General features: G+C 34.2%; 2 protein-coding genes and 1 long non-coding RNA gene across 9 annotated transcripts in view; 1 reads left to right on the top strand and 2 right to left on the bottom strand.

Annotated features, from left to right (window-relative positions):
* LOC114939698 (uncharacterized) overlaps positions 1 to 4,418 on the bottom strand; it is a 27,096-nt gene extending 22,678 nt beyond the window's left edge. Inside the window, exon 1 of the long non-coding RNA XR_003821307.2 lies at positions 3,432 to 4,418. This is a non-coding gene — a long non-coding RNA (uncharacterized LOC114939698). The remainder of the gene's footprint in view (positions 1 to 3,431) is intronic.
* On the top strand, positions 880 to 17,882 carry LOC114939671 (uncharacterized). Of its 6 annotated transcripts, none has more exons than XM_085487751.1 (11): positions 880 to 1,087; positions 2,756 to 2,863; positions 3,747 to 4,157; positions 4,690 to 5,216; positions 5,286 to 5,427; positions 5,513 to 5,845; positions 5,936 to 6,180; positions 6,380 to 6,645; positions 10,836 to 11,057; positions 13,232 to 13,617; positions 14,011 to 17,882. In XM_085487751.1, the coding sequence occupies exons 2-11, from the start codon at positions 2,813 to 2,815 to the stop codon at positions 14,485 to 14,487; spliced, it is 3,060 nt and encodes a 1,019-aa protein (XP_085343877.1). In that variant the 5' UTR covers positions 880 to 1,087; positions 2,756 to 2,812; the 3' UTR covers positions 14,488 to 17,882. The 6 variants fall into 6 exon arrangements, with proteins under 6 accessions (XP_085343877.1, XP_029169909.1, XP_029169893.1 ...); XM_029314060.2 differs by lacking the exon at positions 880 to 1,087 and adding an exon at positions 1,095 to 1,363 and having other exon boundaries at positions 10,836 to 10,973; XM_029314041.2 differs by lacking the exon at positions 880 to 1,087 and adding an exon at positions 1,096 to 1,363.
* Positions 17,784 to 24,233, bottom strand: LOC114939705 (gamma-glutamyl hydrolase-like). Of its 2 annotated transcripts, XM_085487782.1 has the most exons (9): positions 24,076 to 24,233; positions 21,677 to 21,718; positions 20,571 to 20,694; positions 19,795 to 19,845; positions 19,647 to 19,721; positions 19,405 to 19,559; positions 18,872 to 18,978; positions 18,543 to 18,771; positions 17,784 to 18,277 (listed from the first exon to the last, which is right to left on the bottom strand). In XM_085487782.1, exons 1-9 carry the CDS (start codon positions 24,092 to 24,094, stop codon positions 18,108 to 18,110), a joined length of 972 nt encoding a protein of 323 aa, XP_085343908.1. In that variant the 5' UTR covers positions 24,095 to 24,233; the 3' UTR covers positions 17,784 to 18,107. The 2 variants fall into 2 exon arrangements, with proteins under 2 accessions (XP_085343908.1, XP_029169941.2); XM_029314108.2 differs by lacking the exon at positions 24,076 to 24,233 and having other exon boundaries at positions 21,677 to 22,080.
* Positions 24,234 to 25,216: the final 983 nt, after the last annotated feature.

Raw genomic sequence — 25,216 nt, forward strand, 5'->3', positions numbered from 1 at the left:
TTAAGGATTTTGATTGGTTATTTCCTTTAGGAATTGTGTTCCTAAGTTGGTCACAAGTTACGTTTGATCACAAAAAAAAAAAAAAAAAAATCCTTGCTGATTGATCGATCAATTTATCCGCTCGATTCTGAAAAACGATTGCATGATTATTCTCATTTTTCTCTCCGAGTCAAAGATAATTAAATTAAAATCAAATTGAATACTTAAAACGTCGCTAGTAATATTTAAAATAGAAACGATATATTTAATTCGACCCAAACTAGTCAAGAAAATTTTTATTTTATTTAAAATAAAATAAATTTTTATTTTATAATTTATATTTATATTAAATTATATAATATTTAAATTAAATTATATTATAATTTTTTTTAATTTTAAGATAACGTATAAAATAAAATAAATTTTTATTTTATTCAAATAAAATAAAATTAAAAATATATCGTTCCTATATTTAAATTATATCGAATTGTCAAACGCCGAAGCTGCTAAAGAAGAAAAAAATCTGAACATCATATAACAAGTATCATAAAAAAAAAAAAAAAAAAAAAAAAAAATTCGGAGCGACAAGACCCTCGCTTTCGAAATCGGGCGGTTTTCCCGCCAGCGGAAGTGGGCGAGGAGGCGCGCGCGATCGATAGCTGCGCGCGCAGCTCGGCCGACGACGAGACGAGCTAATCGATGCGTTTCCCGAAACAAATGCGAGGACCCGGATAGATATTTCAAGTCGAGACAGGGCGAGGATCGACTTGGTCGAGCGCGCCGGACAATTTGGCGGGAAAAAATCGGGCGGAAACCCGGCGTGACGTACGTCACATTTTTCAGGTGGACCCCCGCGCGCGCGTAAGTTCCCGCGGGGTGGGCGAGGGGCCGCCATGACAGTCGTCGCATTTTCCGTCAACCGCGAGCACGTAGCGGCTCCGCGGCCGACGTTCTCGTGAAAATTCCGCGCGACTCGGCGTCCGTCGCGCTCGAAAACGGCCGTACCGCATCCCGGCTCGGCCGGGCCGCCTCGGGCAGCAGTCGTGGAATCGGTGGACGAGCGCGCGTGGCCATTATCGGCGATTTGTTTGTGGGCGTTGATGGCGAGGTGAGACGACGGGAGGCGGCCCAAAGCAGCGCGGCGCTCGGCGCGGCGCGGCACTCGGCGCGGCGCGGCACTCGGCGCTAGCGAAGAAGGAGAGAGAGAGAGTGCGCGCTAAGCGGGCTGAGTTCCCCTCCCGCCCTCTGTGGGACTCGCGCGCGTCTCCCCCGTTGCGTCCGCCCGTATATGTGTGTGCGTGCGGCAAAGGAGGCGAGGAGGAGGCGGCCTCGGAGCCGAGACGGAGAACGAGATGCGAGAACCGCCGACGGCACCGCGCCCCACGTGAGTTTCAACTTGTCTCTTCCTATTCTTCTACACCCTCGGCTGGGAAAGAAGGCCAGATGCGAGTCGCGGCACCGCGCCGCACCGCGCGTCCATATTTTTCCCCCTCGCCCCGAATCCGCGTAGCACGTCCATCTTGTCGAGCCCCTTGTCCCCTTGTCTCTTCTTCTTGCACTCGCGAACGCCTCCGTCGTCGCGAACGAAGGAGCGAGCGTGCGAGCGAAACGACCGGCCCGACGACGATGACGCGCCGAGCGGTATCGGGAGATCGGGATACCCGGACGCCCGTCGTCGTCGTCGTCGTCGTCCCCGAGGATGACGCTGCTGTTACTCGCGGCTGCTCTTGTCCGCTCGCGCCATTAAAAGATCCCGTTTGTTTCAAGTTTCGCGCTTTCTATATTTTTTCCTCATTTTTCTTTCTCTCGCTTTCTCTTTCCACCAACTATAATAATTTTAATATATATGTATACATATATATATATATATATATATATACATATATATACATGTCATGTATATATATATATGTGTGTGTATACATATATATTTATATATATATATATAAAATGTGTATATATATATATATATATATATGTATATATATATATATATATATACAAATAACGCAATAAGCGAAATAGATATGTATATATATATATATACATCTATTTCGCTTGATTTTAATCGCGGCCGAAAGGGACGACGGACCTTTGTCGCGTCGCGTCCATATCGCGAGGATGAGTCACCCTCTCGCGGAAAGTCCGGGTAGAAAAAGAGGCCGGCGAGGTCAATATCTGTCGAATAATGGTGTTTCATCCGCGAGATTTTTTTTCTCGCTCGTCATCGTCATCGTCATCAGTTTCGTCACGAACGGGAGCGCTCCCTCTTTCTCTCTCGCGCGACTCTCGCTCCCTCGCACGCCAGCCGAACGCGATTGTTTACGCGTACGCGATTACGCACACACGACTTATGTGCGCTCCCCGTCGCTTTCGTGGCACGACGGACTTTTCGAGGTTAAGCGAACGAGAGATAGCACATTTCCCTAATCGCGACTGCGTAGAATTTCCGCGAAGCTCTGCCGTTCCACTCGAGCACCGAAGCCGCGAATCGGGATAGATTCGAGATAACGTATGATAGGTATGGTGGGCGCTCTTTTTTTCGATTACGTGAATCGATATTGCGGGAGAGAAAAAAAATTCGTCGACGAATTCAATATGTCGCGCGTTACGTTATTTAATTAGCGCGCGCACTCTCTTGTTTCCTTAAATTAACGAATAATAAATCCTTATAAGGATGCTTAACGTATCAATTTGTCACAACCCATTTAGTGGGTCAGCACCTTTCTGTATATTCGACTGTGCAAAGATTAATTTTACATAATGAATTTTTCAGGATGAAAAATGAAGTATGTCAGACACGTTTAATTAATATCCCTCAGTGAAAACGAAGATGAATAGTGAGCAGCATGCATTGCCAGCGACTACGCAGGCACAACAAGAGGTGAGGTACTTTCCGATTGAAGCAGGCTATACACCAAACTACAAATGCGCAAATGATGATCACACAGATGCACTATGCTGATGTTAGATATATTAAGACATTTGTATAATGAGCCTCGTTGAGTCATGGATTGTGTCACTTTTAGTTCGCTTTAACAAATTGTGCCTGAAATTGGATTTATAATTTTTGAGAAATTTTATACATTATTTAAATATAGCTTTACGTGATATGTATCGTTCAATAGTAATTGATTCAGCGTGCAACGTTTTGTTTTTATATATTTATATTATTCTTACAATTGTTACTGGTATCAAGTTTTGTTATATATTTTTACTTTGCATTTTATATTACTTAGATTGTAATTTGTAGTTTTTGTAGGGTAGAAATGCTTGTAGCGTACTGTATACGATATACAAGATGGCTTATGCTTGGATTTCTCTACTCTTGTAACTCTAACACTTTGCTTATCTCCATAGTATATATATATATATATATATATATATATATATATATTATCTTTATGTATCGAGGTTTTTAACAGGTTGCATATATATCAATATATACTTACGCAAGCTTGAAAACAGAGTATCCATTTATGATCGGTTTGTATGGTGCTTGACAGGTGTATGATAGAGCGTTTTCTTCTCAATGTACACACATGGTACATATACAACGTACAGAACAACACAGAAACACCAACTACTGTGTCTTGGATAGTATAAATACTCCCTTGGATAAATCTGCGATATATATCCGTGGAATCATTTGATGCACCAAAAGTAAACGTATGAAAAGTGGCGCATTTGTCGATTGGTCTTCAGCCTGGTGCATGCCGCTGCATGCCCTATCAATGTTGTACAAATGTCTGAATGTATATCGGTAGGATGTAAATGCGGGTCAAAGTGGTCGTCCATCATACCCAGGTGGTTTGGCTACTGCGACCGCGAGTCTTGGCAATGTAGGGAGTACTCCCCATTCATCCGCGGACCTGCGTGTAGGTACTGCCGTAGCGTTAGCCTCCTCGGTAGCTAAGTATTGGGTCCTCAATCTTCACGGATTGCTTCCTGGAACGCTACCTCAGGTCTCGGTCTATCATTCCCACCACAACTCCTCGCATAGGAGTGGTGGCGGTGGGGAGGCGTCATCCTCCAAAGAATCAGCTTCTTCACTCAACCAGGAAATGGCGTTGACTTCCAGCTCGCATCATCAGCAACAGTCTACAGCCGCGCATCATCATCATCAGCCATCGGTTAGCAGCAGCAGCCATCACAGTTCCCTGCAGTCGAATCCGCAGGTTTGTTATTGTGTAGTAGCACGTGTTTTGTGTAACACAACTTCAAAATTGGGGTGCGGCTTATTCGGATTCTCGAGCAGCGATTACAATTATGCTTTTGCAGCAGTTACGCGCAATCTTTTACGGAAATGCGTGTGAGTAGGCGGCAGATTTAGCGATGACAGCCGATATATTTTTCAAATTATATTTCATAAATGCTTCAATATTGGAACTTGTAACATTTCAACCACACAGCTGTAATTTTTGCAAAATAACTTTATCTTGTCGCTGTTGTATAAAAACTATTCTCTAAATATCAGTTATCACTCTTGTTATGCTGCGCAATCTTGTGTACCCACAGATTATATTCGTCAACTATTTGATACATTGTTACAAATCATCCAAGAATGCTCGAATAGCAACAAAAGCTCGTACGATTATAATCCTATGTAAATAAGCTATTTGTTTGAAGCTTTTGTTTCTTTATTAATTAAGCAAAAATATATTTAATAATAATCATAATAATACATTTCGCGTGTATTTTGTTTTTTAGATTCCTGTATCTCTTCCCGGCCTTAATTTAGACGGCGCGCATTTACCGGCGAGCGTTAGTCACCTGCAGGCTGCGCATGCACAAATGCAACAACAAATGCAGGCACAGGCACAGCAACAGCTGCACCAGCAGCAGCAACAGCAGCAAGCACAGGCGCCGCAGCAACAACAACAGTCTCATCATCAGATGCCAAATCATCAGAACGCTCAGAACAACGGACCGACAGGGCACAGCCAAAACACTCAGCGAGACGACAACAAAGTCAAGGACGAGGGCGGGAGCTGCACCACCGAGCGCTGCAGCGACAATCAGGTTCACTGTCAAGTTCAATGTGATCTGCAATTACAACCTCCACAAGATCTTCAACAGAGCTTGATGCAACAGCAGCAGCAGCAACAGCAGCAGCAGCAGCAGCAGTCGCAAATCGGGGTCAACATCAGCGGGAATTCCACTACCGAAGGGGGAAGTCAGAACAATTCTGAGAAGCCGGAGAAAGAAAAGGAATTGCGGCAGCTGAATATGACCCAGTATGTACACAAAGACATTTTATTTTTAATCGTTAATGTTGAGATAGATAACAGTTTTGCCGTTTGCAGATTCCAAGTCCCTGATTTGAAACCAGGAGGCCACATGATGGATGTGAGAACGGCAGATGGATCGGTTGTGAAAATCAGCGCGGGAAACGAGCAGGATTTGGCGAAAACTCTCGGCGTCGAAATGGTACAAAATATGTACAAGGTGCGAAAAGCAACGTATTAACAATTACTAAAGTTTGTACATCGAGAGTTTGCGAATTAATTAATTATTTTCTTTTACTCGATAGGTGAACGTTGAAGATATTAACCAACTCCTAGCTTATCACGAAGTCTTTGGAAAGCTACAAAGCGAAATCGCGGCTGGAACGACTCTAGTGGGTAGCACTGTTCCTACGCAGACAGTTACCACGATACAGAATGGTACTCCGATTGTGCAACAGGTACCACTAAACAAATTTGACATAAAATCGAGTGACGGCGAGGCGACTCCTGGTCCAAGCGCTTCACCCGTGTCGGTTGGCAGTCACGCTTGCGAGATATGCGGCAAGATCTTTCAATTTCGTTATCAGCTCATCGTGCATCGCAGATATCACACCGAGAGGAAACCGTTTACGTGTCAGGTATACAGTGTAGTGAATCTTTTACGCATGCAGTAGCGATTTATTCAAAATGATTTATAAATCGATATTAAACTCGATTAATAATTTCAGGTATGCGGTAAAGCGTTCTCGAACGCAAATGATTTGACACGTCACGGCAAGTGTCATCTGGGTGGATCCATGTTCACTTGCACAGTTTGCTTTCACGTTTTTGCGAATGCACCTTCGCTGGAACGTCATATGAAGAGACACGCCACTGACAAACCTTACAATTGTACAGTCTGTGGTAAGAGTTTTGCACGCAAAGAACATTTGGACAACCATACAAGATGTCACACCGGCGAGACACCATACAGGTACGTCTCGCATAATCTCTAAAAAATTAAAGGATAAATATAAAATGGCAAAAATGTGTTTAATACATTTTTTGATAATTATATATATTATTAAACGATTACAAATTTTTTATTGTTTTTTTATTTTTGAGAATTTTTTAATTAATTTAGTTAGAAGAATAATAGAAGGAAAACAACGATTGGTATGATTGTGTTTCAGATGCCAATATTGTTCGAAGACATTTACCCGAAAAGAACACATGGTAAATCACGTTCGCAAACACACTGGTGAGACTCCACATCGATGTGATATTTGCAAGAAGAGCTTTACTCGCAAAGAACACTTTATGAACCATGTTATGTGGCATACAGGAGAAACTCCTCATCATTGCCAAGCCTGCGGCAAGAAGTATACACGTAAAGAGCATCTCGCTAACCATATGCGTTCGCACACGAATGACACACCATTCCGTTGTGAAATATGCGGTGAGTGATGAAATTCTATTTTTTATACCTGTCTGTGTGAAAAAAACGCAAGTCACAGATTTTTAAAAATAATTCTCAGGATGAGAAGAAACTATAGTTTTAAAATCTATATCGAAGCTAAACGATCATGGTATTTAATGGGACGATTCCAGAAACTTTTTAAATTTATACACAATTACCTTTTTTTATCAATTTTTCGCGTGCTCAATTTTTGCAAATAGAAAAGAAAAGTAAATATCTAAAGGTATACAGGCTAATATATGAGCCTACATAGAGATATCTGTACGATGATACATTCAAATCTCATCTCTTTCCTTTATTCTCCTAAGTCTTATACAATCGAAATATAAATGTCATTTATAGTCATCATATTTGTATTTTTGGTTGAAGAGAAGCGAAGTATAAATTGTTCCGCCTTTTTAAATACTATTGGCAAGTGTATCATTGTATAATTCTCTATGTTTACTCGTATTGGTTTGTTTTTACTTTTAGTTGTTTAAATTTATCAATACTTTAATTCTCATTTTTCGTAAGAGTAAAACGTTCGACATGACAGCGATTCATAACAAAATTAGTTAAATTATTCTTTGACAAATTACATATATAGAGTATTATAGAGAAAGAGTGATAATCGGTCATTATCGGTACTCGTATAAAATATTAAATATGTTATTAAATAATTTTATCATAAGGGAAAGATTTAAAAAATGCAAATTTAAGGAAATTTGAAGCGTTAGTAAGGTAAGTAAGATATTATATTTAATTATACATGATTTACATATAATTTTTTATATTTATTAATGGGATCTATAATCTATAATAATTAAAGGTTTAAATGAGTACAAAGTTTTTTATTCATAATTTGTTTGAAGTAATATTTATTTATCTTTATTTTATAAATACCGGATTTCGTCTTTGAAAGTATATATGTATTTAAAACTAATTAATTTAAATTAAACTTAGAAATTAGTACCAAAAGAAGTATGTATATTAAATGAAATATAGAAATTAGTTTCGATTTTATTAAAATTTTAAAAGTAATTATAAATTTTGATGTTATTTGTTGTTTTAATTCATGGAACATTAAATATAAAAAATAATACTATATGATTAAGTATCCCATTAAGATAAAAAATTAATTTAATTCAGAATCTAATTTTATTTTTTTAAATCATTTCTTAATATAGTTTTTTATGCTGTTTTAAGTTTTGCTTTGTGCACTTTTTAATACATTTTGTTAGTAATATTTTATTTTCATTAATATGAGACTCAATACAGTGTGTACATTTTTCAGAGAACGCATTGTAAGCTTTAAAGTATTAATATATCTCATGCTATCTTTCATTGCCATATATTTTTGCGGATTTATTCAATGCTTTAAACTTTTTTTTTTAATATTAAAAAAGGAAAAGATAATTTCGTTTACACAGAGATGCAGAATATAGACAAATGTATTTATAGTCTAAAAGAAAGCCTAACAAATAATTAAATTTTTGTATTATTTATATATATCTATAATTCAGTTGTTTAATTTTCATTTTACAAACTTGCAAAAGAAATAAATTAATCTTTATTAAAAGTTATTAAAAGTCTATTGATGTAAAGATATAAGACAAAAAAAAATAACTGAAATTATGTTGTAAATCTAATATTGTGAAAACGTCTAATAATGTAGAATATTCAATATTTATTTAAACACAAAAGTTATCTATTCCCGTTTAGGAAAAATTTGGAAAACTTTTTATCTTGAAAAATTAGAAACGTCATGCAATTTTATTGGAAATTGTAAAATTTTATTAATTTTTTTTAATATAATGTATTTATATACTGCATGTATATATATTATAAACAATTAGCGAATATCTGTAAACTCGCGAATTTTCAAGACATTATCTTTGTTTATCAGTCTTGATAATAAAAAAATATGCAAGTAAAAACATACACTTGTGAAAGCTTTTCGGTTTTTTTCAATATGTTTGTCAAATTAATATTCAAAATTTAAGTAACATTTTTTGAAATCTCAAACTTAAAATTTTGAATCAAGAATATCTGAAAAATCAAGAGATTCTCCGAGAATTTTTTTTACACAAAATTCGAGTAGAGATACAAAAATCTTTTTTATACGAAAACGACAATTTCAATCGAAATTATATAAATAAAAATAAGCTTGAATGCTTTCGAGGACGACTGTCAAATTGTCGGGAGGGTTCTGCATCTCTGAAACGTGAACGAATTTCGGGGATTATAAACCGAGAGTGCAAGACTAAAAAAAAAAAAAAAAAAAACAAGAAACAAGAGTCGCGTAGGCGCGCGGGATCGATGGGATTTGACACGAGGGTATCTGTCTCTCGGGAGGTCTCGGTTGCGCGAAATTGACGCGGCGCGGAGTTACGTCGAACGCGCTGTACGCAAGTCGAGTCGCGCGGCCGGTTTATATACATGGCGCGGTGAAATAAAATTCGCGAGAATTGATCGCGCATCGCGAGTAGCCGCCTCTCTCTCCCTCGCTGTTTCCTCCGGCCGTTCCATGCATCCACCCTCGCCCCTACCGGTTCGCGGGTCGCGCGCATTCCTTCGCGAAGGAAGGGGACTCCCCTGTAACCTTAGAGAATTGTGCGATCGGGTCGGTGCGCTTGCCCTCCCCCGTATTCGACGACGACGACGAACCTCTTTCCTCCTTCTTCAGTCCTCGGAAATCGCGCGAGCCTGCTGCCGGCCGGCTTCTCTCTATAAGGGGGCCCTTTATTTCTCACCCAACATTTGGCCGTGAACTGTGATGGCATGACTTGCTATTTCGTAAATTTAAGCGGTTCGTATAACGTTCTTTCGCATTATCCCTCTGCTCGCCACGCTTGCTTATTATATACGTTGTCTTCTAGGTCCTTGAGATATTCGCGCTTTGCCATTTTATCGTCGATACGTCGAAATTTATTCCGCGTCGTGGACCGCTTACTTTATATCCAAGGATACTGATCTTTGCCGTAAAGGATCTCGGACTCTTCGAGTAGAATAATCTTCATTTCGTCGCGTTATTAACAATCGTCATCTTGTTGTTTTAATACGCGCAGGGTGGTTTAGTCATCAGCAATTTAATCGTAGCTACTGCAAATGCCCGTTAAATCGGCGCTGCCGCGAAATTCATCGATTTCGTTCGCACGAGAGATTATAAAATGGATGCGATATTTGGCTACAAAATGCACTCCCAACATTGGGATTTCGTTAGCTACGTGTTAGTAAGCAAAATTGGACGACGCGGTAATTATATGTTCGGTCATATTTTCGTTACGCGATCGCGAAAAATACGCGAGTAAATGTCAAAGTCGCGTCTGCCACACAAAGTGGAAAATTCGAAATTTTGTATTTTTACTCGATAGGGCTGCAAGCATGCGCGTCGATCTATAAATGTCACGTGACACGTGTATATACACAAGCGCGCGTCATCTGATGTAATTTTTGAAAATCAAAATGAAAAAAATTTCTGTAATATATATATATTTTAAAAATTTGGAAAATCTTTGACGAGTTAATTACCATTGACAAATTGGAATTAGATTAGCTGCTTAATAAGCAGTCAATTTTTTTCCATACGTCACTTGTAATTTTATACGTGTGATTAATTTGAAAAAAAAAAATGAAATAACTTTTTAATATTTATTTAAATGATCAAAAGTTCATTTTCGCATAATGACTACTAACGATTCGATAATGACACGATCATGATTCTATAAATGTCTAATATGTGTATTTGGAATCGTCCCACATCGATTTATACAGAGTGTTTCTAAAATTATGTCAGAAATTTCAAAAAAATTTTATTCTAGGGCTCAAAATGAGAAAAAAAGTTTCTGTAATGATGGATCCAAAAATGAAAATGAGCACCATATCTCCCTCTCAAAATCGGATCAAATTGTCAAAACTACATAAAAATAAAGTACTCAAATAAAATACACTTTACAATTTTTTCTTCCAATTTTAGAGGGCTGTAACATTTTTGGAAATTGTTTTTCTTGTTTCGAATCCTTATTAGAATACGTCCTTTAAATCTCTGACGTAGTTTTAGAAACACCCTGTTACCTACGCACGTTTATTATACATATACGCATTTATCTATCTTGTATGACAATTGCAATCTAATGAAACGCGCCTGTTTTCGGGTGTTTTCTTTCTGTTTCTTCGCTGCCGCTTTACAGGTAAGTCGTTTACGAGGAAGGAGCACTTCACGAACCACATAATGTGGCACACGGGCGAGACGCCGCACCGCTGCGACTTCTGCTCGAAGACATTCACGCGAAAGGAGCATCTCCTGAACCACGTTCGCCAGCACACGGGTGAGTCTCCACACCGATGCGGCTTCTGCTCCAAATCGTTCACCAGAAAGGAACACCTTGTTAACCACATCCGCCAACACACAGGTGAGAGCGGTTGGCAGATGTTCACTTCACGGGCAACCGATATAATCGTTATCTCTATTAAGAGTAGTTGTATTATCGTGATCTATTTTATGTACATATATATTGAACAAGAAGAGAGAGATCAGCATTTTTTTCCTTTTTTCTCCTTTTTTTTTTTTAGAGTTAAGAGATCGATTAGGGACTGCGAGAGTCACCTCGTGCGTTGCGTCACGTTTAAGTGACGCGATCAAACACGAGTCGGGGCGCTCGTCTCTCCATACGCTTCCGGTTTCACACATCTGGCTTACATACGGGGCTATTTCACTTCTACTGGCTTATTTGCATATAGATGCTTTTTACAGATCATTGACAGATATGGAATCCATTTGTCTTTCACGAAAATATCCGTATGTTAATGATCGCTGTACATTGTAACATGAGAATTTTGGAAACTGAAACGTTACGTTGCAATTCTATTGCAAATTGAATAAAGAAATATTTTATTCGTTTAATCATTCAAAATTTATACCTATCGCGATAAACTTCGGTCGTAATTCAAATTATTTATATATTTCAATATTTAAATATTAGAGTCTGCCTTTATTTTTAAGGGACTCTAGAATTCATGATTGATCTGCTAGAGTTGAAACACCCTGTACATGTGTGTGTGATGCATTTAGCTGAGGATCAAACATTTGCATGAGATTTGATTTAGACGGGATCATCTTAAAGTTTCATCACAAATTCACTCTCACTCAGTCGCTCTCATCGTATGTATCTCTTAATGTTTACACCATCGCGCATCTAACTCGATCTGATCATTGCAAAAATCAAAATAAAAAATCTCCCATCATCATTGAATTCCCAAGAACATTTGCTGCTGTTCTGCCTAATACACCGCTCTCATATCATACCATACCTTTTATTAACAGCGCTCCACACAACAGTTCCTCGCATTTATAAGTGTTGTCGTTTGCATCCTCTAATAAAATTGTCAGTCAAATTTTGTACTTCACGTAATCAGAGAGACTTGTAAAATAATTCTATATTGCTCCTATAACTTCATCTCATTGGCATTAACAATTGGACAAGTCTCAGTTTTAGTTTCAACACTGATACAGAGTATTGTGATAGATTAGATACGAGATTCTCGAGAAAGAAATTCATATTTACTTGCTTCATATACGCGAGATAGAAAGTTTCACGCTTAAAGTAATAGTAGTATTAGCATAATATATTTCAGTATCTGCTATATACAAAGTTAAAATATGTATATACATATATGTGTGTATATATATATATATGTATACACACAGGATATTTTTAAAACTGTCAGAGATTTTAAGAATACCTTCTAGGAATCAAGACAAAAAAAGTTCCTATAACCATGGGGGTCCAGAAATGTTTTTCTTCCGAGTTATAGTCTCCTTAAAGATGCATGAAAAAAATGTATTGTAGCTGTCGGAAACTTTCACAATCTGTGAAAAAGTGTCCAAGAGCTACATTTTTCAATTATGCTCCCAACTTTAGGAAACTATAATTCTAAGGGAAAGGAATTTTGGACCATGTTTATAGGAACTTTTTCTATTATTTTCATCCCTAGAATAGACCCTTAAAATCTCTGACAGTTTCAGAAACACTCTGTATATATATAAATAATATATGTATAATCTCAAAATACTATAGTTTATTGCTGTACAAGCTGACTTTCCTTTGATGTAACGTACGGATACGGCAATATCGAATAATATTTGTAGCGCAGGATTTTTCACGCATGCATATGATATTTTCTCCGAATGAACACTAAATAATCAACAATGATTTTTTGCAATTTTAGACAAAAATCCTAAAAAATTGAATTAATTTAGTATCTGCTGATACTAGACTATTAAAGACTGTTATTTATGTATTATACCCTGTAAAAAGAGATTAGAGCTCCTACATGTTTTATATAATGACGTCGACGTACGTCAGCTTCAATACAAAGTACATATTTAGAATATGCAAAGTTAATTTTTGGATAGAAAGAGAAAAAGTACATCGGGATTTGTCGCATTCGATATTATGCCTTCTCTATGCGTTGCGTCAGGCAAAACTCGCCTTGTGCAGGATAACTCCACTGAGTTCTGAATGACGAAGACGTTTCCTATTTTTTTATCTCAAACGTTGCGAATTCGCTTGTAAAATATGTACAGGGGAGACGCCTTTCCGCTGTTCATACTGTCCAAAAGCATTTACGCGGAAGGATCACCTGGTGAACCACGTCAGGCAGCACACGGGTGAGTCACCGCACAAGTGCCAGTATTGCACCAAATCCTTCACGCGGAAGGAACATTTGACCAATCACGTGCGTCAACATACAGGCGAATCGCCACACCGATGCCACTTCTGCTCCAAGTCATTTACTCGTAAGGAGCATTTGACGAATCATGTGCGCATCCACACTGGCGAATCTCCACATAGGTGTGAGTTCTGCCAGAGGACGTTCACTAGGAAAGAACATCTAAATAATCATCTCCGTCAACATACCGGAGATTCCTCGCACTGTTGCAACGTGTGCTCCAAACCATTCACAAGAAAGGTACGTTGACCTCGCAATTTGTGTCCAAATGTTTTACTCAAAATTTAAAATATTGGCAATTTTAATTTCGCAAGCGATTCATAAATTCTATTTTTTATAATATACTTGAAAATGTAAAATATAGACTCAAATTTCTCGATATGCGATTAATCCTTTAGCTACGAAATGTGGTAAATATTTTTTACCTCTTTCATTAATCAATTCTTTATCAATTGACAAGAAATAATATATTACAATTGATATATTACCCAAAAATATATCCTTCATTAATAAAAAACTCTTCTACCTATTTTTATACTGCTTTTAATTCTAACATAGCTAAAGCTTTACTCGAATCTCTGTTTACATAGCAGTATGGGCGATATTCTTATGTATATCTTTAAATTTTTGCAGGAGCATCTCGTGAATCATATGCGTTGCCATACCGGTGAACGTCCATTCGTGTGCACAGAATGTGGCAAGAGTTTCCCGTTGAAGGGCAATCTTCTCTTCCATATGCGCTCCCACAACAAGGGCAGCAACGCCGAGAGGCCGTTCCGCTGCGATCTGTGTCCCAAAGATTTTATGTGCAAAGGACACTTGGTCTCGCACCGGCGTTCGCACTCGGACGAGCGGCCGCACAGTTGCCCGGACTGCGGCAAGACCTTCGTCGAGAAGGGAAATATGCTGCGACACTTGCGCAAGCACGCGGCCGAAGGACCGCCGACCCAGGTCAGCACGCCGTCGGCGATACCGCAAGCCGGAGTTCTGCCGATACCCGCGGCAGCGGCAGTTCTGGTCGGACATCCCTTGGCTCCACCTGCGCCTCCCGTTGTCCCACAACACACGGTAGTCGTGCCGACACCACCCGGCGTACTAGCGTCGTATTAGATCCGGAATCCGGATGAAGGAAGAGATGAGAAATCCTAAACACGATTAAAGAAGCTCGGAAAAATTCTTTGAGGTTGAAATATGACAAGAGAAACAGGAAGAATAAGGAGAAATAATGGGAAAAAATAAAGAAGACGTCTGATATATGCTGTGTGTATACTTAATATATTACGATTGTGTCGAAGAAGTGCGCCGCCGTTCGTCGTTTCCTCGAGGAAACTTGGATTGCAGTGGTGGGATTATTATTAATGTACGCCATAATATTTGAATCACATTATGTGTCTCGCGTGCTGCGCGATCCATCTGCAATTCTGTAGCAGCTTCATAACCATCTTCATTTTGGTAAAATTCGCAGTGAAGTTTATTCAGGATAATACAAAGCGATCGTTCGTGATATGCGCATGAAACATTATATATTGGAACATTTAATGACTTGCTCGACTTGCGACAATGCAGGCGGCGTATTATCCAAAGTTTTTGGTTTTGCTTCATTTGTATGCTTATATACTTGATAAGTATATGTCGATTGTGGTAACGAACGTATAGGCGATGTGTGTTCGTTTCAAATTTGTGCAAAAGAAACATCAAAGTGTCGGAACTTTGCGACTATGTGATGTCTAATAATTAAACATGTAATAGTTCTTACTTCGTTAACATTGTACTTTATTAATCTTCCGTAATTTTAATGAAAAGGCACTAAATATGTAATGTCGATGGCGATTGTCTCGGATTATTATGTTCACATATTATTTTCATATGAGAAGAATGTATATCCGTATGAATTCGCCAGTAATGAAGAATATTGATGGCACGTAGTACTGTCGGGAAAAATACATTCGCGAATAACGAATAACGACTTTGAGAGAATATGTATTGTATATAAATATATATGTATATAGGTATTAGCATATATAATATACACTATGTTATATATGCTAATATATATTAGTATTAGCATATATAATATACTTTTCTATAAATATCAGGATATATAATATATATACTAATACTACACACACACATATACTAATATATATTACTAATATTTTCTTGTAAAAATATGTATGTTGGTAAATCGTTATTTGCCAATACGTTTTACCCAACATTGAAAACATAATTTTTCAAACGTGAATCAAAAAAGGACAGTAAAGATTAATTTTGATAATTGTAATCGCATTGACTATGATTGCTTTGCACATTAATTACTAACTTTATATTGTTTTTTTCTATCAGTTTATTATTAAGGCTGATAGTTTCAAATTTTATTGAATTCGGAGTGGTATTTCAAATTAATTAAAGTGGGTCCGATTTGCAAACAGATATACTTTTATATAAAAAAGATCGTTGATATAAAAAAAAACTAATTGAATTTGACAAATTATTTGTAATAGTAGTAGTAGTAGTAGTAGTAATTAATCACAAATGTATATAGTAATTTTGTTTTCTAATTTTCTAATACTAATGAAATAATTTTGTGTCAACTCTTGATAAATTATACAATTATTTCATATTCGTGTATTTCTAAAATTCTCAGCTAATATTTAATATCTTGAATATAGTGGATCTCTGTCAAAAAGCGTGAATTTGTAATATTTTGGAGTAAAATAGAAAACCAAAGGTTTGAGCTCCAATAAATAAACTTTTATATATCGATGAATGATGCGAAGATATTCGTGTGTACGTTTAATCGTTTAACTGACACGCTATAATTTTTAGCTTTAATTATCACGATCAAGTGCAATATGATTCAATGGCACATTTTGTTTCGGGAAACAAAAATTTAACTGCGGACAAACGGACACCACTGATACCCAATCTTGAATACATAAACAGACCGAAGACAAATCGATGAATACATATAAATTAAATTGGTGTATTAAAATATTCATGGTTTTTTTTGTTTTGTTTAAGTTTCATTACTAAATCTAATTAATTGTTAATTAATCATTCTTTTTATATCGTCTATCGCATGAAAGGAGAGACACTATCACTATAGCGATCATCCTGTAAGGCCATGTATTTCGTATTTACCGTTAAGATAAAAGTAAAAAAAAGAGATAAATAAGAGCGTGACTGCGTGGCGTATCTGTGATCGCGCACGTATAAAATATCGAGCGTTGTGTAGAACTTCGGTTCGAACATGAAAGCGATTTAAAAAAAAAAGAAAATTGCAACCAATTTTGGTCGTCGCGCCGTCGCGTTTGCATTAAATATATAATTATGTATAATATTAGTACATAGTAAAACTATATCAAATAGGCATTATATAAAGAGGACGACAAATTTATTAATGCGCGTTTGTACGTCACATGCGTCACGTCGCGTGCGACGAAAGTTGTTCGCAACTTGGTAGAAATCTAGATATAAATATATATAAATATATATATATATATTATATATAATGAATATATATATTAAGTATATTGAAACAGTTAGTTATCTCAGTACTATTTAAAGTAACGAAGCAGTGAAAACTTGAATGTATTGCAGGGTCATCTTATACCGTGAAATATCGTGGGGAATTTACCTACATTATGCGTAGATCTTTGTTATATTCTCGGGAGAAAATTAAAAAAAGAGGAAAATAAACGAGGGCGATAGATATAGAGAAAGCTAATGAACACGCAAGCCATCGTGAACTTATACGGGGGATATGGACAAATATATATGTATAATATATATATTGCTTATGATGCTTATATACATTATGTATATATACTGTGTAACATATGTAAGTGAGGTAATCGCCGGAGAAAAAACGACCAGATTCGTCCTTTTCCTTAAAGGGACTTCTTCCGACAAAGAAACACAGATGTAAAGAGAGGATAAAAGAAAAAAAAGGCGATTCCTCTGCAAATGACCTTTTCATCTTTGCGCAACACATTGCTAAGAATATGTAACAAGGAATAAATAGAAATAATGTTTATATGAATTATTATGATTATTAATAATGATACTATCATACGTTACAAGGGTAAAAAAACTAAGAGTTGATTCATGCTTTTAAGAGATTTAGTTTCGTGCTTGTTTAAAAATAAAGATGAAGATTAATGGCAAGTCAGATCCGTATGCGTTCCGAGCGTTGTGAGTCGAAGCAAATTGTAAAACGACGCTGTTTAGACACCATTTTCATCGTTGTCGTTTATCGTAACCGACGTGTAATACACGTTACGTTGAATCTAGACTCGTACAGAGCGTTATCTGAAGTACGAAACATCTGCGCGCTTCGGCTCAGAGCGAAAAAAAACGTGGTGAGGGAAAAAAAAAAGTTTCAAAATATGATTATTTACTTTAGATAGAACGAAAATATGTATAGAATTTTATTATGCACCATTGTAATATTATGTATCCCAGTTGTGACACAATATACACTGGTGTTATGTTAAATGTGGAAATTACGCGTATCAATCTTATTTTGTTTGTGTGCTCCCCAGTGCCGTCATGCTACTAACGAGTTCGAATATTTAAAAATTAGTTAAAAATAATTAACAATCTTCATTTCTGTTTCTATTATGCGCAGATGAGAATTTGATGAATGTATTTACAAAATTACATTTATATATGATGAAAAAGAGCGACGTATGTTTCTTCTATCTCAAAAAATAAAACTTGCTAAAGTTTTATACTTCGTTGTCTATAAAAAAATCGTCTATAAAACGGTCACTTTTCTTAAACATATAACACTGCTGATACGTAGAGTTTTCCAGAGCTGTGTAAGTAACAGGATAGTTGTAAATCAGACTTTGTTTCGCCTCTTGCTCCGTCGGAAATTCATGCGAATTCTTACGAGCTGTACAAAAAAATCAATTTTATTTCAAACAAAACATTCGGCTGCAATTCGGATAGTTACTGGGAAAAATATACTCGTAATATTAAGAAAAAAAGATGCGTAATGTATCGAGATAAATTTAACATGAACTTAAATATATCTTACAATGAAGCTTTTATGTATATAACATTTCTACGTTCTTGAAAAATGAATAGAAACTTTGAAAATTTTGCAGTAATAAGAGACACTTGAACGGTTTACTTTTTATTTGTTCGATATTATTTACCTTCATTGATGAAGAAATTAGCAAAATATTGACCCACTAAAGTGGCATTACGTCCGTGAGGAATATTTTTTCCAGTCACCCATTCGTAGAGATTCTTTTCTGGATGGAATTGTACTCCATAAAATGGAAAGTGCTTGTGTTCCAGCGTTGAAATAAATTCTAAACCTTTTTTATCGCGATTCAATGATAACACGTGAAATTCGTCAGTTAAATTAACACGACGTAAATCCTGAAATAGAGAATAGCGTGTATATTTAATATTGCAATATTATTCCTCGTTATAAATTGAATTTGCAATTGCTTAACTAATAATTTCTTGAAAAAAGTACCTCCATCGTAACACAAAATTGATGATAATTAGCCGTGACATTTTCCTCATCCAAAATCCTCACGATATCCTGCGGAGCCTGCCTAAATAAATTGGCTTCCCTAAAATCTGAAGTATTTTTTAAAAAATAAATTCTAACGAAGGAACCAGAATATGATCTTAAAGTTTATAACATCCCAGAAATGAAATATTTTTTCACAATATTTTTAGGAAATATTTGTGTCCTAAAATGATTTTCACAAGAATTAACAATTGCTCTAAAGTATAACGAAGTATGTAACTTGTATTTTCTTATAAATATATTTTAAAAAATTGTATTCAAGTTATGTAATAAATTAAGATTATATCGAAATCGGCCTAGTAGCTTTCATATAATATTATATTAAAATACGCACTGTTAAATGTAATCTAGAAATAATTTATGATGTAAATTGGAACGACAAAAAATAATTGGAAAGATAAAAATAAAAAAGAGAATATATAAAACGAATGCTGAATAATAGTAAATTTGATTTAGAAAAGAAATATAGTTACCATGTGTGAATTCTAATGGAAGAGGCTGATTTTTACTAGAACAGTTTGTCCTATGTTCGACGCAATTCGCGGCGACATACGTCAATAATTCGAAACCTAGGCAGATGCCAAGTATGGGAAAATACTCGCCTCTCTCGTTAATTTTCTTCGCGATCCTATAACAAAAAAAAATATATATATATATAAAATTCAATGTTTTAAATACATTGCGTTGATATTATTCTGTATTGTTTTATAGTGACCTGTAAATCGCGGCGCCTGCATCGGCATATCCTTCCTTTTGAAAGAAATATGTTGCACCTCCTGGCCACAGAACTCTACAAAAGTAACGAGCATTATGAGTACATCTAATGAAATGTTTGAAATAATATGTAATCGTCTTACACGTACCCGTTGACTTTATTCAAGATATCCTCGTAATACGAATCGTTTCCGCCAATCCTACATAAAATTGCGCATTATAATCCGTAGATTAATAAATCCGATAATATCTATTTGTACCTATGTAATAGTATGTATAATATGTAAGATAAACATTTGAACCTTATCTGTTATTTTTATACATGTTCAATTTCTTACAAATAATTATAATTTTAGTTCTTTTGATACGAAAGCACTCTTTCAAAAACTAAAGGAAATTATTCAAAAAGCATTTATATAAGTGCTAAAAGCACGTAATGGTCCAAAGTAAATTTGGCGAGTCATTTTTCAAACATATTTTTAGCGAAAATATCGAGAAAAAGCACGAGTAAAATCCATTTAAAATTAAAAGAAGAAAATACCTAGTTTTATTATATTTGCAATTCTCTAAAATTTAACTTATAAAAAATGCGGTTACATTCAATCGCTTACAATGTCACAATTATTCCTCAATTTTTCATTAAAAAGAATTTATATTAAATAGAACTAATTGTACATAAAAGAATTTACAATATTTTGCAATTCTTCCTTTATGTTTCTTCTGTAATTATCTAACAATATAAAAGATTTGTTTAATGATCTGTAAGAAAATATCGTCATAAGAAGACCTCGATAGGAAGTTGATTTTTATTACAATTTTCGCGATTAAATATCCTATTCTAATAAATTGAATTCTAACTATAGAAATATTAATTTCAACTCGAATTGAAGATCAAATGTATACAGATACAAATTCTCACGATTACCAAATTGGAACAGGTCGAGCACCAGCACCTTCAACGAACTTTACATAAGATGCAGCGATGTAACTGTGATACTGATTAGGATATTTCTTGTTCAAATTATAATCTATTTCCTGTGTCAGAATACCTTGAAAAGAAAAAAATTTTAGCATTCTTAGATTTCAATAAATAATTTTTTTAATTAAATTAAGTTTATTCACGCGCGCAAAATTATATGTCAATGTGTTATTGCAGAAAAATTAAAGTTTTCTATATATGAGATAACATAAATGTGTGTATATATATATTTTTTTTTAAATTAAAATATATAATTTTTATATTCAATTATTTAATCAAGATTTTGTAGATGCACAAATATACAGGGTGTCCCAGAATTACCGTATCACACGTTAATGGGAGATTCCTGAGACGATTTTTCCTCAGCGAAAATGTCGAGAAAGGTCATCATTTTTTTTAAGTTCCCAATTTTTGAAATCATGTATCTTTGTAACTAAGCCTTAAATTAAAATTCTATTAAAGTAAACTTTACCTGAAATTAACTAAAAAAATGTAGTTTTGTTAATAATTTATTTTTACAAGGTTTAGTTATTTACAAAATAGCTTTTATTTTCAATCATTTATAACTCGAAAATTATATATTGGTGCCTGGACATTTTCGTTGAGGAAAAATCGTCTCCAAATAGCCTGAGGAATCTCCGATTAACGTGTGATACGGTAATTCTTGGACACCCTGTATATTATCTCAGTATATAAAATAATTATCGATGGTACGTGTTAAAATAAATGCCATGCGCATGTTTAACGTCGATTGCATAATATTTTAAATTCAAATATCAAAATTAAAAGAATTGTTGTCACATTTAGAATAATTATACATTACACACATAATTACAATTTTTTAAAACTATATTTAACAAGAAAAATATTTCTCTTTCGCTCAAGTTTCGTAAAATTTTACGAAAAAAGAAGGAAAGAATTCGATATACATATTTTTTCTATCTATATATGAATTCTAACCTTTCATTTCGTGTACTTTCTAATTAAGATATATATACAGCAATATCTATCAATTAAACGATATTTATCACGATTTCTTCGAGGAAACTCACCGATAACTGGCCGATCATTCAACTCCTCTTCAGTCTTCCCGACTGCAAAGGTAAACAATAAAATCACCCACAAAATGTTCATTATGAAAAGTAATAAAAATGTTGTTGTTAATACGGTGGACAAGTAAATACGCATGTACGTTCTCTCACTGCTTCGATTAAACAACAAATTTTTATATCAATCGTATTCGCGTTATCGTTTTATCGATTAAATCTCGCTAAAAAAATCTGTCCACTGCGTATATACAATGGTAGTGTGGGGAAGAATTATCAATGAATCTGTCAGCATCTAGTAATTTTGAAACACTCGATCTGTTCTGAGAAAGAACTTGAAACGCATCTTGGAAGGAGGGTTTATTGCTTGCATTAAAAAAAGCATTATATACTAATCACTATTGTGTAATCATCAGCGTTTATTGTACCTTATGTATTGTAAATCATCGCGCCAAGTCATAATGGAGTCTCTTTCTTGTCTGAATGTGAAAGAAAAATGCAAGGATTTTTATTAACGCAATTGTGTGTGCTGTAAATAATATGAAAAATGATGATTAAGATAAGATTCAATGAGATAATTTTAGAAATACGTATTTTATGATATGCACACATATCTATATATGCGTGTACAGAAGATATTTCATAACTTTGTTAATTATAGAACGCTTTAAAAAGAATATATTATCTACAAAACATTTTAAGACGTCTTTGTCATAAACTTTTAAACTGAGTATAATTATCTATACGACTTTAATTAGAATAGAGAATATTATCCGTAATTTTTATTATTTAATTATACATATTTGGCAGAGTATATATTTATTATAAATAATAAGCGCGAATTTAAATAGTAATCGGAGATAAGAGATCATCTGGACAAAATTATTGGATTGAAAATATAGTCGATTCATTCTTAACTAAAAAACATCTCAATTTAAACAAACGCGATTTTTCTAATGTGTGTTACAGTTTATTAAAAAATAAAAAATTTCATAAAAAAATAAAAATAAAAAATAAAAATGTATATATACTATCTGGGATATATTTGATTATTTCTAGATATATTCTTGTAGACTAATACTTTTAGCTCGGGTAATACATGCAAACGAACACGGACGAAGCAATTATTATCTCTTTTGGTTTGTGAAAGATATAAATGCTCAAGGTTCGCGTTTTCAGGCTTGGTAATACATTTCATATAGTCAGTGCTATCGAATATCGCTCCATTTTCAAATATGTCTGTATGAATAAAGCGCGAACTTTGATTAATAACGTGATTGGCCGACTCTTCTCAAACGCGTTTTTCATTTAAAAAATGTTATAGCCTTATTGATATTTTAATATTGATTTTCATTTTTAAATGAAACTTTTATTAGAAAAAATATGTCATTTTAAAGAGTGATTCTTTCAACACTTAGTATATAGTATATAGTAATCATTAAAAGGAATGTACATTTATAAGATTTTTTATAAACAAAATTCCTTTCAAGATGTATTTCTATAGAACGTTTTAAAACCATTAGATGTTGAGACATTTTTGACAATTTTCTTTCCTATAAATAAAGTATAAAATTAATAAACTGCATATGCTTCATTAAATATACATCTTGTGTAGAAAGATGTAATATAAAGTGACAATAATATAGTATGCAGCGAAATATTTATAATACAAAAATAAACGTTTTGCTATCTATCTGTAATTTAATATCTTTTTTTGATCTTGATTGAAGAGATAAAATGTTGTATATACAGATTATAATTATTGAAAAAAGAATATGTTTATGGAATAAAAAATATAATAATATAATACAAAAATATAATAAAAGTTTGACATTAAGCTCATTTAAAGCTCTTTGATTGAATGGTTAATTTAAATAAATAATTAAATGACTGTTGAAAAAAATTATATATGCTTACTGTATTATTGTTATATCCATCACAGAAGTAAAACTATTTTTAATCATTGAAATGCTTTCTCACGCATCATAATAACTTAATGTGTGAATAATTATTTTGCGTGTGATAATATTCTATATATATATATATATATATAATCTTTTAAAAAATATTAGATTGTGTTTTAGCATATTTATGATCGGTAAAAAAAATAGAAATAATTATAAAGTACGTAAATGACTCGATTTTACTTGGATATGTGACGATCGATACAGAAATATGATATTTATTATCGCGATCGTATATCACTGAGCGTTAGTCAATAATGGTTCTGCTAATTATGATCACCAGATATGATAATGGAAAGCAATTAACAGTAATGTAAAAGTAAACTAATCAGTGTCCAAATATTTTTATATTAGATACACAATTAAGTGTCTATCCTAAGAATATTTGAAAACCAAAAAGGAGTATTGAAAAAAATTTTGACAATATTTTATTTTTCTCACCTTGTTTCTCACATATCATCTCGTATCGTTTTATATATATATATATATATATATATATATATATATATATATATATAGAATATTTAAGACGAGTAGTCTATTTTTCACACTTCTAAATCACACAGTAGTTAATAGACACTTCTGCATTATTGGTTTTTCCTTGAATGCTGTTAGCAAGAAGCGTGTCATATCCTTTTAAAGACTGCAGCGCATGCGTTGTGCATTCATTTTTTAAAGACAATGATCTCATTAAATTCAATGAGGTGCATGGTGCATATCTAATGCGTTAACGGTAAAAAAAAACATAAAATATATGCAACGATCTATGAAAACACAAATTTACATCTAAAAAATAATATTTCACAGAGCCAATAAATATTACATTCGAAGTTATACCCAAAAGAATAATTACTCTGAAACAATTATATATTTATTAAACAGAATAATAATTTAGTGTAATAAAAAAATATTGCTATACTGCTAATTTTAATTCTGCTCTTCATTAAAATACAGAAGACAAGTTTGTGTCTATTTCCTATAATTTTTATATTTATATCTCTTTTTATTATCTCTTTAGTGACTTTAAAACACAAAATTTATTTCGTTCTGTTGATTATATATAATATAACAATGTAAAACGTTGTGAAATAAAACAACGATATATGTATAACGAAGTTTTGCAATTATCAGTGATTATCCGAACAATCTGTCATCGATATTAATTTTATAACCGATATGTCGTGTGTATAAGAGTTTATCATTTACATACAATAATTAATATTCTAGAAACTTGAAATTCTACAGTAAAATGAATAAAAATTTCGAAAGAAAATTTGGATATTTTTAGAAAAATCATCTACGATTATTCTCAATAGTAATTATTAATGTGGTCCGATAAACATGATGTAAACTTCTCTGTACCTACAACAATAAGTAATTTTTTAATATAATCCATTAATGTGATTTTTTAAATATTTAATAATTTATACAGATATATCGCATTTTTTCACTCACTTTTTAATTTATTATATTATATAGTGAGGAACTGTGTAAAACGAACAATCTCGTATAATCCACCTTGCGAAAGCATAGAAAACAATATTTTTTTTCGCAAAAATAATATTTCGCATAATGGACAAAT

The sequence above is a fragment of the Nylanderia fulva genome, unplaced genomic scaffold (genome assembly GCF_048542155.1).
Source record: "Nylanderia fulva isolate GAGA-0341 unplaced genomic scaffold, ASM4854215v1 Scaffold6, whole genome shotgun sequence".
NCBI classification, from domain to species: domain Eukaryota; kingdom Metazoa; phylum Arthropoda; class Insecta; order Hymenoptera; family Formicidae; genus Nylanderia; species Nylanderia fulva.

What these genes read in the sequence shown, in the direction of transcription:
- LOC114939671 (XM_085487751.1), top strand. Translation starts at nt 2,813, where the DNA reads ATGAATAGTGAGCAGCATGCATTGCCAGCGACTACGCAGGCACAACAA. An exon ending in CTACGCAGGCACAACAAGAG is followed by an intron (nt 2,864 to 3,746) that starts GTGAGGTACTTT and finishes GTATATCGGTAG; the next exon opens with GATGTAAATGCGGGTCAAAG. An exon ending in CCAAACCATTCACAAGAAAG is followed by an intron (nt 13,618 to 14,010) that starts GTACGTTGACCT and finishes AAATTTTTGCAG; the next exon opens with GAGCATCTCGTGAATCATAT.
- LOC114939705 (XM_029314108.2), bottom strand. Translation starts at nt 21,812, where the DNA reads ATGCGTATTTACTTGTCCACCGTATTAACAACAACATTTTTATTACTT. An exon ending in TCCATTAGAATTCACACATG is followed by an intron (nt 18,979 to 19,404) that starts GTAACTATATTT and finishes AAAATACTTCAG; the next exon opens with ATTTTAGGGAAGCCAATTTA. An exon ending in AATTTTGTGTTACGATGGAG is followed by an intron (nt 18,772 to 18,871) that starts GTACTTTTTTCA and finishes TCTCTATTTCAG; the next exon opens with GATTTACGTCGTGTTAATTT.